Source organism: Manacus vitellinus, unplaced genomic scaffold, assembly GCF_001715985.3.
Source record: "Manacus vitellinus isolate BGI_N305 unplaced genomic scaffold, ASM171598v3 scaffold_26_pilon, whole genome shotgun sequence".
NCBI lineage: Eukaryota > Metazoa > Chordata > Aves > Passeriformes > Pipridae > Manacus > Manacus vitellinus.
In genome coordinates, this window is record NW_021939960.1 from 7,452,000 (window position 1) to 7,468,328 (window position 16,329).

Here is a 16,329-nt window from a genome sequence, read left to right on the forward strand (position 1 = left end):
GCAGTGATTTGCATGTGTTGGGTCATTGATCCAAGCCCAAAACACAAATCCACAATGGATTCAATCCAAGGTTTGGCTGGAGGCAAGTCATGGCTTCATCTGATATTGATTTGAGATCCTCAGAAATTCAGCATACTTAATTTTCTTTTTTGAGCCTCATGCTTTGAAGTGGGTTTAAATTACAATATTTCTGTTAATTCTGCCTCTCTACAGATCCTGACCCAAATGCCCCAAAATGGGGGATGCTGCTGCTGCTGGCATCTCACTTCAGGCCCTGTCTCTTCTTTCTGCTCCTGCAGATCACCTGGGGTGCCAACTCACAGTGAAATCAGGCTGAAAATTTGGCCCTGCAGTGAGCCATGAGCAAGCCTGAGTTAAATCCTCGGGGTTTTACATTTTTCCTGTTCTGCAGTCCCACTGTTAATTACCACACCACTTGTGTGCTGCTCCCAGAGCATCTTTCACAGCTCCCCTGGCATATTTCTATGGAAACGTAGCTGTGGTTTTGTCAGACTTGTTTTTGCTTCTAAAATAGCAATAGAGGTGCAGACTTTGTGCCTGTTCTTCTCTGTCCCTCACCTGACCCCAAGGTTGTCCCCACTCCTGCTGCTGTGCCAGGGACTGGCTTCCTCTAGGGACCTGAGAGCTGGAGGTTCCTGAACAGCATGGGAGTGATATTCCCACAGGAATTCCTGTTCCCAGTGCTTTTAAGGATGAAGGAAAAACATGCACATGAAGACGTTCTCCTCCTTGGAAATACTCAGGAAGGGCCACAAGTCTGCCATGCTGGCCTGGGGACAACGTGCCTCAGGAGCTGGGAAATGCAGGAGGAGCTGGAAGATGAGATTTAACTATCAGTAGGAAAACAGCCTTCTCCCATGGCTGTGCTGTGCTTACAGGGATCCCCAGATCCCCTTCCAATTTGTGGTATGCCAGGGACATGGCACTTCATAGAGCCCAAATACTGCAAAGACCTTGGGCATCACATTGATTTCTACAGGTGAAGCTGGTGGATGGGGGTGCTGAGAGAGAGAGCTCCTGGGAAGGAGCCTGCTCTGGGCACTGTGGCTTCTCCTAAAAGCTGTGTCATGGGCACAAACAACCTCAGGATGCCCCAGCACATGGCTAATGGAGCCTTTAGGGAGGAAATGTCCCTTGGAAATGTCCCCGGGGTGCTGTGGTGGAAGCAGCATCTCTCACAGCACCTCCCTACATCTCCCTGCCTCGCTGTGCCGCCTCCCGCTCCTCCTTGCACTTGGTGCTCCCACTCTCTCCCTCCTCAGAGCTCCTGGCTGTTGGTTTTTGATCAGTCCTAACCACTCAGCAACCATAACCCTTTGGACTGGGACAGCTGCACTGGGTGGAGTTGGGAAAGGTGCACACCTTGCCCCAGGCTGCAAGTTTGTAATGGGAGACAAGACACCATCCTGGGTGAAGACCATGAGTTTTGGGGCTTCTTGGGAGTTTTGAGTCATGTCTGGGCTTCAATCAGGGAGAAATGTTCCCGTTGTGCTGTTTGCAAAGGGCTGGGGGATTCACCATGTGAGAGATGAAGAAGCATGTGAAGAGACAAGGCAGCCTCTGTCACTCCTTCCAGAATGGTGGGGTATTACAATAAATCAAACCGATGCTGCTTGCCCTTCGAGGAGGGCTGGGGGATGCCATTTTCCTTTCTTTCAATGGCATAACTCTAGGACATTAACTCAAGCTTATTTTTCATTAAAAAAAATTATAATAAAGGCCCTGACAGATGATACCAGAGGTTGAGCAGGCTAAGGAGAGTATTAAAACTGCTGTAAGAGCAGCTGCTGCTTTAGGCCGGGGGAATCAGCACAGGTACCTGCATCAGTTAAGGGGTGTGAGCTGGGGAAGGGCCGGGTGCTGAGTGACACCCTGACTGAGTGCCCAACTCTCCTGCTTCCTGCAAATTTCCATCCCATCCTCTTCTATGCCCATCCCCACTATCTGCTCTAAGTAGGACCACCCAACCCACACCCAACTCAGCCCCTCCCAGTGACAGACACACACACACACAGCTCCACACCTTTTGGGTTGGTTGGTTGGTTTGTTTTGGTTTTTTTGGGTGTTGTGGTTTTTTTTTTGTTTGGGTTTTGTTTGTTGTTTTTTGTTTTTTTTTTTTCCACTGTGGATGTTGTACCAGTTTTATTGGTAAAATTAACATGAAGCCTCACAAACGCTGGAACATGCTTTTCCTTTTAAAGAATTTCCACTGGACCTTAATGGTGAGCATCCAGTCGTTGACATATAAACTCTTACAAGCTGATGTGCACACGTGCGCCCGGGGGAGACGGTGGCAGCGTCCTGGTGTCAGGGATGGTTTCTGCGCGATGCACTGGGAGCCCACGATTCATTTGCCAGCCTTCTGGGCCTTCTGGGCAGACTTGGTGACTTTGCCGGCCCCACCGCTCTTCTTCTCCACGTTCTTGATGACGCCCACGGCCACGGTCTGCCGCATGTCACGGACAGCGAAGCGGCCTGTGGGATGGAGAGCGGGGAGGCGTGAGGGGAACACTCTTTTGGGAGGGTGATGGGGGATCTACACCCATCTCCTTGGAGCAGGTTCCCGTGGGAACCAGCCCTGAGCTATCAACCCGCACTCTGACCACCACAGGGGTCCTGAGGCTCCCCTCTGTTTGAATTAGTAATTATTAAATTTAGATCAAGCCTGTTCTCTGCAAGCTCCCGAGCTTCCAGATGTGCAACATAAGCCTGCTCTAGTGGAAGGTGTCCCTATCCGTGGCATGAGATGCTCTTTAAGGTCCCTTCCTACCCAGACCATTCTAGGATCTAAGCACAGCAGTTCCCTGAATTAAAAGGTGGCCTCTGCTGGGCAAAGTTCCCTCTTTCTTCTCCTGACCACTTCTTTTAGGGCAGAGATGAGGATACTGAAAAATACCTCTGTGTTCACAAACTATCAGGTTTAGTAACTGTGAAGGAAAGGTCTTGTTGCTCCCAGAGGGAAAGCCCAGACCTGCTTTTGGAAACACAGCTTAGCAGAGAGTCTGTCCCAGCTCACCAGCACATGGAGGAGCAACAAAATATCCTCAGTTCCCTCCCCGGTCTGACCAGTGGGGGAAACTGGGAGAGGCTCAGCACGTCTGGTGTGAGGTCCACACCCACAGAGCCTTCATGCTCCTCCACAAGAGACCTCCAAAGAGCCATTCCCTTACCAAGAGGTGGGTACTGGGAGAAGCTCTCCACACACATCGGCTTGCCAGGGATCATCTCCACGATGGCTGCGTCACCCGATTTCAGGGACTTGGGGTTGTCCTCCAGCTTCTTGCCAGAGCGCCGGTCGATCTTCTCCTTCAGCTCAGCGAACTTGCAGGCGATGTGTGCGGTGTGGCAGTCGATGACGGGCGAGTAGCCAGCACTGATCTGGCCAGGGTGGTTCAGGATGATCACCTGGGGGGACAGAGCAGTGTCAGGGCAAAGCTGGGGGCTGGGGGATGGTGACAAACGGTGCATGGTGGCAGCAGCATCTCCGCTCACCTGAGATGTGAACTGCGCTGCCTCCTGCGGCGGGTCCGACTTGCTGTCCCCGCAGACGTTCCCGCGGCGGATGTCCTTGACCGAGACGTTCTTCACGTTGAAGCCAACGTTGTCCCCAGGCAGAGCCTCGCTCAGGGCCTCGTGGTGCATCTCCACGGATTTCACCTCAGTGGTGATGTTCACAGGTGCAAAGGTGACCACCATGCCGGGCCGCAGGATTCCAGTCTCCACTCGGCCCACGGGGACTGTGCCAATCCCTGCGGACACAAGGACAGAGCACAACGAAATGTAATCTGCTTGGTAGATCCCTGGGCCACAGCCTGGATTCAGCAAAAGCAAGATACTTCTGAGCAATCCACGTGCCCTGAAAGCTCTTCCGTTGGAGTGGCTGTGGCATCTCCTGCATCAAGGGCTGGGTCATCACAGCATGTGTGCAACAACACTGTCCACATCTCTGGTGGCCACACCACCAGCTGTCAGGGTGGCTTGCTAAATGAAGGGGATCTTTTATACCCTGTGTTATCAGGGGACTGTGGTAAAATTCACCTTTGGAGGAAGGTGAAGGATTGTTTAGAGGAACAATCTTGAAAAGAGGTTAGCAAGGTTAACTGGAGACATCTGCTCTTCCACATCCACCCTACTGCCTCACCTCCCCTCTTCTTGTGGTGTCTCTGCTTCCCAAGGATCTGCCTCATGGTAAAACCAGATCTCTTTGACACAGCTGAGCTAGGGGAGGTCACAGACCTGCTCACCACCTTTCATCTCCATCACAAACAAAAGACTACGTTAAAACCCCTGCTAAATCCCATGTTCAATCCCTGCCTGGCTTCTGCAGTGCATGCGCCCTTGGAAAAATGTGGAAAAGGGCTGGAAAAGGCTGTGCCTGCCGAATCCAGCAGCTGGGGAGTCAGCAGGAATGCCCACTGCTGCCAGCAGGTCAGAGAGCTCATGGGGTATTTATAGCTCAGAAAAGTGTCCCCATCACCTCTCCAGAGGGAAGGGGACACGCGCTCCCTACATGGCTGTGCCGTGGTCCAGCTCGGCAGGCGGAGGTGCTGATGATGGACACCAGCATTTGGGAAGCACAGGCAGGTCGAGGCATCAGCTTCAGTGGCCCTCCCTGCTGGTCTTGTCCCTCATCTGGGTCACAGAATGTTTTTTGCTGCCTCCAACTCACCAGGCCAGCCATGACCTCTGGGGCACACAGACTTGCAGCCGTTTTGGCATCACGTGTTCCCTGGGAGAGCTCACAAACCTTCTGCTCCTGGGAACCTTTGGGCATGTCCTCCTTCACCCCAGACAGCCTGGGCTCAAATGGGGTCTTTGCCCTGGAACTATCACCCTTCTCCCCAATATCATCTCTGGTTTGAAGAGTCTAGTCCCTCCAGTTTCCCAACACCCGGAAATGTCATTCCCAAATTTCCATGGAATGAAGACTTCGATTAAAGTAGAGGGAAGAGGGACACTGGCAAGGCTTCTTCTCACCTCCAATTTTGTAGACATCCTGGAGGGGCAGGCGCAGGGGTTTGTCTGTGGGGCGGGTCGGGGGCAGGATGGTGTCCAGGGCCTCCAAGAGGGACACCCCACTGGCGTTGCCTTCTTTGCGCTCCACCTTCCAGCCTTTGAACCAAGGCATCTGGAAAGAGAGGGGCAATAACAGAGTTATAGAATCACAGAATCACAAAATCACAGAATCACAGAATAGTTTGGCTTGGAAGGGACCTTGAAGACCATCTCATTCTACCCCTCTGCCATGGGCAGGGACACCTTCCACTGGACCAGGTTGCTCCAAGCCTTGTTCAACCTGTCCTTGAACACTTCCAACATGCACTGAGTGTGCCTGTCCTCAGCATCCAGAGGTGAACCCAGAGAGATGTCCCACCAGGGCAACCTCCACGGAGTCAGTCCAGCACTGTCCTGCCTTCACTTAGGAGCTTGGGAACACCTTCTACTCCACCATCCCTGCAGGTTTATCTGCCCCCCTTTGCTCAATCTGCCCCTCTCTCTTCTAGAAATGAGTAAGGCATCCATTAACAGAAGAAAAAGAAGGGAAGTGGTTAAAACCAGCAAACTCACAGCTCCCACTTCCAGTACCAACCCACAGGCACTGCACCAGCTACCTGAGTCCTGCCCTTCAGCAATGCTGCCTTCAGCACAGGGACCACAGGCTCTGCAGCCAAGTCCCACCTACAAAGCACCCAGCCTTCAGTTCTGGGATCCAAGTTTCTTCAAGGCAAGCTCCACAGATGCTTCTCCCCACTTGTTCCTGCTATCACCCCTCTGGGGTCTGGATTTTAAACCCTGGCTTGGGAGGATGCTGGAAACTCAGCCTTACACTGGGGCTGCTGAGGGACAGAACTGTTTTTCACAGGTGCTCTCTGCTCCAGTCCTGAATTGAACCCTTGAAGCTAAAACTGGCCAGAAAAGAAGCAGAGGTGAATGGAAATGTGCTTGGCAGGAGCTGTGGTTTGATGCAGGAAACTGCAGTGCTTTCTTGATGTGACACTGCACATCTGGAAGCTGTAGCAACACCTGGAGCTTTCCAGCAAGAAAAATTCAGTCCTGATTCTGATGCAACCCTAATACACCCAGCAGAGATCAAAGTCTGCAAGGCCATTCCCTGCAGACAGAGAGGGTTTGACAATATTTTCCCATTCTGAAGTCAAACGCTTCCCATGTGCCCCAAATCCATCATAAACCTTGTGTACATGGCTTTTCCCTTAGGCACCAACACCAGTGGCACTGTGCAACAGGAATAGGGCTGGGGTGAAACAGGACCCCTAAAGTGCCCCTAGTTTCACACCACCCCTGGAGGACAAGGCTATGCCAAGGCTGGTTACCTATTCTGCAACCTGTACTACTTTTTGGAAGAAGTGAGGAAAAGAGCTGGGTGCAGCCAGGGAACTCAGCCTGCACCCAAGGTATTCAGATCAGCCCCTTTCAGGGGGTCATGCCTGACACCACTTGTCTTCCTTGATGACAGTGGCAGGAGCCTGAGGACACTTCTGCAGTGGGTTCTCCCCAGGGCACTGCAGCTCTTGCCATGCAGCCAGTCCCAGCGCCAGGCAACAGCTTGGCAAAATGATAACTCCATCCAGCCAGTGAGGGAGCCTCATGTGATGCACAGGATGACTCAGACCTTCCCCCAGCCTGCTGCTGCATGGCCCAAATGCGGGGCAGGGACTTGTGCCAGCAGCTGCCCCGGCGGCCGCCTGCCCGCGGGCTCTGCTCTCGAGGGTGACAGTCACCATATGCCTGCAGCTCCCGTCCCTCTGCCCCTCACAGCTTGGGGACACGGGAAAATGGCAACCTGTGCCTGTGACACCCGGCTGTCAGAGCTGTCCATCTATCCAGGGAAGTTCTGACATCCCAAAAATCAGATAAAGGCTCACTTAGACACCTGCTGGGAGCAAAGCTCTTCTGTGAAACCTCAGTGTGGCTCCAAGGTGAGAAGAAACTGCAGACCCTGGTTTGTGCTGCCTTCTGTGGCCAACCAAATAAAACTTCTCTTATGATAAAACCTCTATTATGTATTCCCCAAATCTGCTTCCCAAGCAGCAATTCCTACTCCACCACTCCTATGGCAAAAGCAGAATATGGCCAAACCCTGCAAGGCAGGCAAGCTTCAGCTCCCAGCCCCCCACAATAACTGCTGAGCTCCAGCTCTTTTGCACCCTAAGTCTATTTTACAGAGCAGTCCTCTTTCTCTGATTTTCCCCAGTCCATGAGCATCCCAACACCCCCACCCACACACCCCAGTGCTGAGGATGCAGAGCCAGGCCATCTCACTCCCTTGCACCACAGATGGGTGCATTTGTGTTGCAGCATCCCATGGGTTGAGTCTCCCAAACCACACAGAATGGCCCCATTCTGCCAGCTGCAGCAAGAGAAAGCTGCTTCACAGAAAACCCCGTTTGCCAAAAAGCTCTTAAATGTCAAACTTTGATGGAAGCACGGCCCAGCTGTCATTTTTTTGCAGTTGGCCTTGGGATTCTGTGCAACAGGGATGTGGGCTGGATCTCCCACACAGAGCTGGCTCCAGCCTGATGTACCACCACAGCCCGCCTTGCTCAGAGGTGACAGGAGCTGCAGGGACGTCATGGCTCCAATCCCCAATTTCTGATAAGTCCCCTGACAGACAAGTCACTTGACTGCCTTGTGCTTCAGTGAAACCTGTCCAGAAATTGTGAGTGAAAAGGATCAGAGCTTTTTTCGGGTGAGGAAGGAGAAGAGAGATATCTACACCAGTTTCCTGCTCAAGCTTGCCTAGAGGTGTTGCAAGATGGGGAAGATGAGTCTGTCCCTGCACCCTCTCCAGCAAATTTCATGCTGTTCCAGACCAGGCCAGGCTTTCTTCCCAATTCCCTAGCTTAGGCAGCTCCTGGGAACCCACCCAGGAGCCAGCTGCCTCCTTATGACAACAGGGACAGTTATTTAGGTCCCTGCTTTCTCTTGGGCAGGTACATCACACTGAGAACCTGCCCTGAGACCCCTCCAAAGGAAAGGGGCCACTGAGCCCCTCCTGCTCTGTGCCTCCCCTCTACAGCCTATTAATAGGATATTTGTTCAGGATCATCTTCCCGGCCCAGCAGCTGATGACATTTGGGATTTGCCTGATTTGAGACGCCCAGGAACCACGGGGCTGGGTTTGGCACGGCCTTGGCTGACCTTTATCCCAGCTCTGCTCTGCAGGGAATAGGAATCTCCCAAGCACCCCAACAATTCCTTCCTTCCAAGCCAGCCCAAGAGAGCTGCCTTTCCTGTGCAAGGCAGGAGCTGCATTTCACGATGGTGTGAGTTTGCATTGCAACACTCCTCTAGCTCAGGCTTGCGATCCCTGACTCCCTCAGTTGCTGCTGTACTCTTGCATTGCCTCCCTCATCACAAAGCCCTGCCCAGCAATCCACAGGTGATGTCTTTAAGCCCCCCTAAAGCATCAAATTTCCCATTGGTTTCACAAGAGATCACTCGGGTTTCTCATCTGAGCAACTTGTTCAAGGTCACAGACACGTCATCAGAAGAGCAGGGACTTTCCTCTGGCCAGAACTTTCCAGCCCATCTTTTCTTTAGTAGACTAAAGCTGAGGTAGCTTTTTCTCCAATAAAACAGTGTCAGAGTAACAACTGTTATCAGCAGCCTGTCTGCCAAGAAGCCTCTGTCCCTCTTAAGCTCTTCTTTCTGTCACATGAAATGATGGTACAGGCCTACCCAGAGCACCCTGCATTTGTCTCCCCACCATCCCCATTACAGAGGGAAAGGTGTTGTAAAAATCAGCTGGACAAGGACCAGCTCCAGATGGATGCTCTAGGGAATTATGGTTTGGGCATGGGAAATCTGGTACCTCCTCCAGAAAATGTCACCTTAAGAAGTGAGATCCCAGCACTGGAACAGGAGATGAGGCCACCCCAGTGGCACACAGGATCGATGGGAAAAGGGACCTGATACCCAGCACGAGGGAGCCAGGCTGCACAGTGGGAACCATTCCAAGCCTGAGACCAGCTCGTGTTATTTCTCTCAGTAAACAATGCCCTAAAAACACACACGATGCTCCTGCTGAGAGTGACAATTGCAGGGGAAGGCTCCAACGTCACCATGAGACTGATGATGTGAAAACTTCAAATCCCAGCCCAGAAGTAAAGCAAGACAGATCATCTCCTGAAGATGCTCATGTCTAGCTCCTGGGCTGTCTGGCCAGGGTACAGCACCCAGAGTACCCACAAATAGTGCACCCATTCATCCTGCCTGGGGTCAATCAGAGCCACATGGCACATCATCTCTGCTGCCAGCACGGGCCGTTGTGCCCAACGGGTGCCTGAAATGTTTTCAGAGCACGGAGGTCATGGCCAGCCTGGGTCAGGATCATCAGGGTGGGGGGAGAAGTCTAACACAACACACACTTACATTGGGAGAGGGCTCCAGCATGTTGTCTCCATGCCAGCCCGAGATGGGCACGAAGGGAACCGTGGCTGGGTTGTAGCCGATCTTCTTGATGTAGGCGCTGACCTCCTTGACGATCTCATCGTAGCGTTTCTCGCTGTACGGGGGCTCTGTGGAATCCATCTTGTTGATGCCCACGATGAGCTGCTTCACCCCCAGGGTGTAAGCCAGCAGGGCGTGCTCACGGGTCTGCCCGTTCTTGGAGATGCCGGCTTCGAACTCACCCACACCGGCAGCGACGATCAGGACAGCACAGTCAGCCTGGGAGGAGAGAGCTAATGAAGTGCTGCTGTCCCTGGTGACACCCCTGAGGGCTTCGAGTGAGTCCCAGATGAGTGCTACTCATGGCTGGGACAGGCTCTCTGCCAGCTGCTACCCATAACCCTGCTGATCCACCTCAGAACTGACCCAACCGTGTTGTTTCAAACTTGCCAAATCCACATGTTTCTGCAACATGGGTGGGAAACCAGGATGGATCCCTTGAGGTTGCATGACTCCGACCAGGACCTCATCTTGATTATCCACAGACAAGGTCTCATTTAAAAACCTACTGAAGTCTTGCAAATAACCTCCCTGGGTGATGGGTAAGACTCCAGACATGGAAACCATGTTCCCCAGATTACTTCTGTACCCAGAGCCCACAGCAGAAGCTGCCTGGATTTGATAGAAATCCATGCCCAGCCCATCTGGCATCACCATGGGAATCTCACTGGGCATGTAGTGGGGTTCATCCAGCACCCATCAACCACAGGGAGATGCAGGAATGTCCAGCAGTGTAATGAGGGGAAACTACCCTACCCTGGAAGGGCAGACCATTGAGTTTGGCAATATGATGTGGCTTATGGGACAAAGACAGCTGTTTCAAGGAAAAGAAAGGAGGAAAGATCTGTGGAGTCTCTTTTATCCAACAAAACATAATGGATTGTTGAAAGTTTCTTGTATACCTCATTTGGCTGAGGATAAAATAATGTGGAGATATCCTCACACAAAGGCATGTAGCTCACAGCATCCCAGCTCCCAGAGAGGCCCATATTCATCCCCACCTTCTCATGTAGGCGGAGAAACCACCTCTTTGTTCCCCAAAACACCCTTCCTCCTAGATGCCCAGGGAATTTCCAAACTATGGCATGCTGGGTGTCCTGGTGTCACCCATCTTCATGGGTGGACCCTGCTCAGTGCTCCTCTATGTCTTGTCTCTCTAGCACCCACCTCCTAAAGGACTAAAACAGCACCTATGTGACCCTGGGCTTGTCAGTAAGTCTCAGCCTCCCACCTTCAGCAGCCCTCCACTCCCTGGCTCCCATTTCTCACCTGGGAGGTCCCAGTGATCATGTTCTTGATGAAGTCCCTGTGCCCAGGTGCATCAATGATGGTGATGTAGTACTTGGTGGTCTCGAACTTCCACAGGGAGATGTCAATGGTGATGCCACGCTCACGCTCAGCCTTCAGCTTGTCCAGCACCCAGGCGTATTTGAAGGACCCCTTCCCCATCTGGCCAACACAGAGACAAGAACCAGTGAGAAATCCAAGCCCACAGCACTGGTGATGGCCACCCACCCTCCAGGACACCTCCCAAGCTCACACAGGCAGAGGGTCACATGGCAAACGTTGAAGGCAAAATTCCCTAAATTCAGTGACAGCCATGATCTAGTCACTAATAAATACAGGAGAAATGAGATATTGTTCTCAACGTGTTCCTCAACAGGGTGTAGAAAAGGCTGGAAGAAGAGCCATGAAGTGAATTTGTGACTGGGCCTGGATGGGCAGGACCTGGACCCAGCATCCCATGAGGTTTTCTCCGTGCAACACCACGGTCCTGCACTGCTGCTGGGAAATCATGGTGAACTGCACAGCAATGTGGAAAGCTGCTTCTTGTCACACTAAATATCACTGAGAGGATGTTTATATACTTATCCCATTTCCTAATCTTAATGCAGTTATTGAAAAAGGTCTGTTTATGAGATCTTGTTCTATCTCCCATGGTTTCACAGTGATGCACACTTAGAGGCATGGTCTCACGGTGGGCTTGGCAGTGCTGGGTGAATGGTTGGACTAGATGATCTTAGAGGGCTTTTCCCACCTACATGGTTCTCTGATTCTATGATTTTAATCTATGAATCAAACCTGTGAGGCAGCTGGTTGGTGGAAAAGGGCATTGCTGTGTGAGTGACAGAGGTGTAGGAGTGGAATGGGTTAAAAGAAAATGAAATGAGAGATGGTTGCTACGAGCAGAATAGAAACATGATTGATTTTTGCCACAGAGTGTGCAAATTCACAGGAAAAGCTGCTGTGAGCTGCAGCCAGACCAACTGTTGTTGCCAAATGGCCAAAATCTCAGCCAACATTGTAATGCATAAAATCACGCTGGGGGAGATTAGCTACAGTAAATCTCTCTGCCCTGTGATAAAGCACATTCCCTGGTAAATCACAGTGGCACTTCTGAACTGCCTTCCCCTTTGGGTTGTGTCCTTTGATGTCATGACATCAGGGAGAGCCAGATCTCCCTCCAGCGTGGAGGTGGTGCTCCCAGTCTGAGCTGGGATCCTGCCAAGGTGGAGATGGGCAGGATAAGCCCACCCCTTGCTGACCACACCATGTGCTGGTGCAGTCTGGGGAACCTGGCCAAAGCAAAGGGTTAATGAGCATCGATCATCAGCTCTTGGCCTCAGATATTAATTTTTTTTTAAGACAGAGAATGGAATTTAGGCCATTTGTGCATGATTTAATGGGTTCCCACTGCTATGCAAGGTCAGAGCTGTGATACCCTGCTCCCATCCATCCATCCATCCATCCATCCATCCATCCCACTGTTCCCTGCAACTGGGGTTTCTTCAGGCCAGTTATAAATCATGGATCAGAGGGAAGTGCTTCCCAAAGGCAGGTACCAAACACTTCAGTGCTGAGCCTGGCCAAGAAAGTTAATGCAGCATCACATCCGAACCTGCCCTGCCCACACCATGCCCAGGGGCTGGTCTGCCCCAGCTCCCACACTCCAGCCCCACTCCCAACCAGCACAAGGAATTAATGGTGACAGCCTGTTTCATAACAGCTGAGTGCCACGATGACTTTGCAGCTTGCTCTGGAGGATTACAGGCAAAATCCTAAAGCCAGGGGCAAGAGTGTGCTGCCCCATCTCCACGGGGAAGCTGCGAGCTCTCACTGGGATGGAAAAACCCAGAATCAAATCTCTGCTCCTGAGCATCCCCCTGACATGGAATTTAGCAAGAGAGTAGAGCAGGAGCTTTGAGGTTTATAGAATCACAAAATGGTTTGGGTTGGAAAAGACCTCAAAGATCATTTCATTCCAACCTCCCTGCAATGGACAGGGATACATTCCACCAGACCAGATTGCTCCAAGCCCCATCCAACCTTGCCTTGAACAGTTCCAGGGATGGGCCAAGGTTAACCCTTTCCAGCGTGCACATCAAACTCCCCTCTTGCCAGGGGAACAGGGAGGAGTCATTACAACATGCTGGAAACGGAGACACAGCAAGGAATGGTGCATTTGTGCAATGCATCAGCAATGGGCTGTTCTCAGGCAGCAGCTCAATCAGCACATCCCACAGCCTTTCCCCCATGAGCAGGCTATTCCCTCACTTCTGGATGGGCAAACTGAGGCACAGAGTAGACCCCCTGGCTCTCCTGTGGGAGCTGAGTGGGAATCAGCCCTTATTGCCATCAGCCACGTCCGCACACAAACAGCTGGTCATCATGCATGAAACCCCCCCAGAGTTCAGCATCACACGTAGCGTGAAGACAAATGAGATCCTTTATTTAGCAAACAGTTTCCCTCCTTTCACAGGGTATATTCAGTTACCCAGAGCCGGTGTTGAAAAACTCAGGGTATTATCTAGCTTTGCACAATACCCTCCCTGTTCAGTGCCAAAAACAGCCTGATTTTCCCCAAACAAACCCCAGCGAAGGGACAACTTTCTATTCGGAGACCACAAATGCCAATTATTTATTATTTTTTTTTTAAATAGAACAACTCTTCTTTCAGAGATACTGTTACCTCTGCCCTTGAGTCAAAAGAAAAAAAAAAAAAAAGGAAAAATCCTTGCTCTCTTCTTTAAAAAAAAAAAAAAAAAATAGCAGACCCTGGGGTTTTTTTTGTTGGCTTTTTGGGTGCATGCAGGCCTCCATTTCCTGTGAATGCCACCTAATGGAAGAAAACCCTTCCCCAGCCCTGCATCAGAAAATGGAGTCTGTAAGCTCAGTCAATAGGCTATTAATAGCAGCCTCCGGTCCCTGGGTATTCTGGCAAGTCAGTGAAAGTGTCTGTTCAATTAAAATTGCTGCAATCACACCTATGATGACCTTATCATGCCTTATCTGATCTGTAGATAAAGGAGGGGGGAAATATGGAGGGATATCAGCAATTGTTTTAAAGCAGGGGGGAGGGATTATTTAGTATGAAGAAGAAGGTGTTCATTTAAAGGATGGAAAAAAAAGGCTGAGAGCAAGGCAGGAAAATGGGGGGTTTAGTTCAGATACCATCGGAAAATTAAAAGGGTTAAGACAGACAGCAAAATGTCAAATCAAGAGTGGCAGCTCTGTAAATCTCTTTTTTTTTAAATGAAAAATGATCTTGACCAGAAAAAAAAAAAAAAGGAGGAAGGAGGAGAAAAAGGAGGGATATCTGCATTAAAGATTCCCGGAGCGATGACGACAAGCCATCTTCTGAGTGACAGGAGCTGCCCTATCCTTAACACAGCCAGGCTGTTCCTGGCTCACCCACCTCTCTAGAATTTACCATCATTAATTTCTCAGGGCTTCCAATACACACTTTTCTTCTCAAGACTATTTCTTCCTCTTTAATCTCGGGCTTTGCCACATTACAGGTACTGGGTGGTGCTTTGCTGTGTCACAGCCTGCTAAATGCACGTACTATTAAATTGTTATAAATGCCACCATTATAAGAGTGAAACAACAGAATTTAGCTTAAAGGCTCAAATTTCCAGTCAGCTTTTCTGTATTAAAGGCTAGCAATCACACTACACATCAGACCACCTGCTTGAGGAAAATGGCTTTTTTAACTGGACCAAACGAGTGGTCCAACTGATGCTGCATCATCTCTCCAGCAGGCACTGGAAGCTGGTGTTTCAGAGTGAAATTCGGGGAGCCCTGAGCTAGGCAGGGAGGATTTATCAGGTTGCCACTCTCATGCACAATATTTAGAAGGAATTTCATGCCCTGAAACACCATGGCTTGTGGCTTTTCCAGAATCCTGGTGCTTACCGCTGGCTCCCTAACCCATCCTGCAGACCTCGCCATGCCCCTGCCCTCATTAACAACCAGCAGCAGGGAGTCCCCCAGCTCCGGAAAAGAGGGTGGCGAGCGCCCAAATGGCCTATTTTCCCAAGGCCAGAGGAGTCGGGAAGACCCAGGGGTGCGGAGGGTAAAAAATAGACGGGAACAAAGGGAGAAATAGAAAGTAAGAGAAGGGCAGCGCCAGCAAAAGGGGAATATTGCCTGTGGGATGCTTGTGGGGATCAGCGTGGAGCAACCCCAGGGGTGGCACTGAGGGGTGGGGGCACGCTGGGGGACGGGCTCCTCACCTCGGCAGCCTCCTTCTCGAATTTCTCAATGGTCCGTTTGTCGATGCCCCCGCATTTGTAGATGAGGTGCCCGGTGGTGGTGGATTTCCCAGAGTCCACATGCCCGATGACGACGATGTTGATATGCGTCTTCTCCTTCCCCATGTTGGTGGGCTACGCGGGGCTGGCCGGGGCGGGCGGCGCTGGGGGGGATGTGGGAACGCAGCTGCCTTTTTGGGGAGGCTGCGGGGGGGGGAAACAGGCAGGCACGTCAAAGGAGCCCCCGTGCCAGCCCCCTCTCCCAGCCCGTCGGGGATGGCTCTCCTCCCCTCGCCCCACCTTCCCGCTGGACCACGCGCCCCAGCCCGGCCGGGGGTGCCCGGCCTCGTCTGGCAGCTCTGCCCATGCTGGGTGGGAGCCAGCCCGCCCCCGGAGGAGGCCAGCCGGGCTATTTCTGGCTGCCATGTACAGCCTCCAAGTCTCAGCAAGATGCCATGTTCTTCGGCATCTTGCCCTCCTCGTGGAGACCCCTAGTTCCCAGGGCTACGTCATCGGTGCTTCGAAGGTGCCCTTCCTCCCTGGAAAACCTTCCCCCGGCTCAGGGCTGCTCTCCTTGCTGCCTTTCTCGCTCTTTCCAAACCCGAGGGCATCTCCTCCATGTCGTGGGTGCCCTGGGAGGAGCCGAGGGTGCCCGTCCTCCCAGGCTGCCCTCGCCACTCCCGAGCTGGGCACAGTTCGGGTGACAACATGGTGGCTGCAGAATGGGGGTGGACAAAAATAGCCCTCGGCTGCTCCCCCAAGCAGGGCTGCGAATAGCCGGGCTGCCGAGGGCTCCTCTGAGCCTGCAGTGGAGGGGTTTATTATATTTTGCTGCCATGAAACTGGATGAAACAGAGGGAGGAGGCTAAAAACTCAAATGGGTATATCCGGGGAGCTGTCTTGGCATCTCCCGGCGTTGCCATGGCTCTGCAGCTGCACACAAACCCGGCACAATTAGGAGCTTTAATCTGACGTCTAATAAAATCCAATTTCACGAATCTGCCCATAGAAGTAAAGGAGGTCAGGAGGAGTTTGCTGCTCTAATAGCGATTCAGTCATGCGGGTGATAATATTCCCGGCGAGAAGCCTCCCTGGGCAGCAGGAGCCCCGGCTGCCCCGTCCCTCCTGCCCTTGAACCCAGCCAGCCCGGATCTGGCCATTTTGCGTCTCCGCTTCGATGCCCAGTCCCGGAGCGCCCAGCCCTGGGTGCGGGACCCTCTCCCTGCTGCCCATCCCCGGCACCCGGGGTAGGAGGAAAATGCGGGGTCGCTTTGGGAATTGGGGATTTTATTTATTCCCCCCC

At 52.0% G+C, this 16,329-nt stretch overlaps 1 protein-coding gene across 1 annotated transcript; it reads right to left on the minus strand.

Annotated features, from left to right (window-relative positions):
* Positions 1-2,146: 2,146 nt before the first annotated feature.
* On the minus strand, positions 2,147-15,242 carry EEF1A2 (eukaryotic translation elongation factor 1 alpha 2). Its single transcript, XM_018073916.2, has 7 exons — positions 15,009-15,242; positions 10,762-10,941; positions 9,415-9,711; positions 4,999-5,149; positions 3,514-3,770; positions 3,192-3,426; positions 2,147-2,496 (listed from the first exon to the last, which is right to left on the minus strand). Exons 1-7 carry the CDS (start codon positions 15,150-15,152, stop codon positions 2,369-2,371), a joined length of 1,392 nt encoding a protein of 463 aa, XP_017929405.1. The 5' UTR covers positions 15,153-15,242; the 3' UTR covers positions 2,147-2,368.
* Positions 15,243-16,329: the final 1,087 nt, after the last annotated feature.

Bases quoted from the DNA above. Each gene is read 5' to 3' on its own strand.
- EEF1A2 (XM_018073916.2), bottom strand. From the start codon at position 15,152: ATGGGGAAGGAGAAGACGCATATCAACATCGTCGTCATCGGGCATGTG. The intron at 10,942-15,008 runs GTGAGGAGCCCG...TGTGTTGGCCAG, and splicing joins TCGAGAAGGAGGCTGCCGAG to ATGGGGAAGGGGTCCTTCAA. The intron at 5,150-9,414 runs GTAAGTGTGTGT...CTCTCTTTCCAG, and splicing joins TGCTGGAGCCCTCTCCCAAT to ATGCCTTGGTTCAAAGGCTG.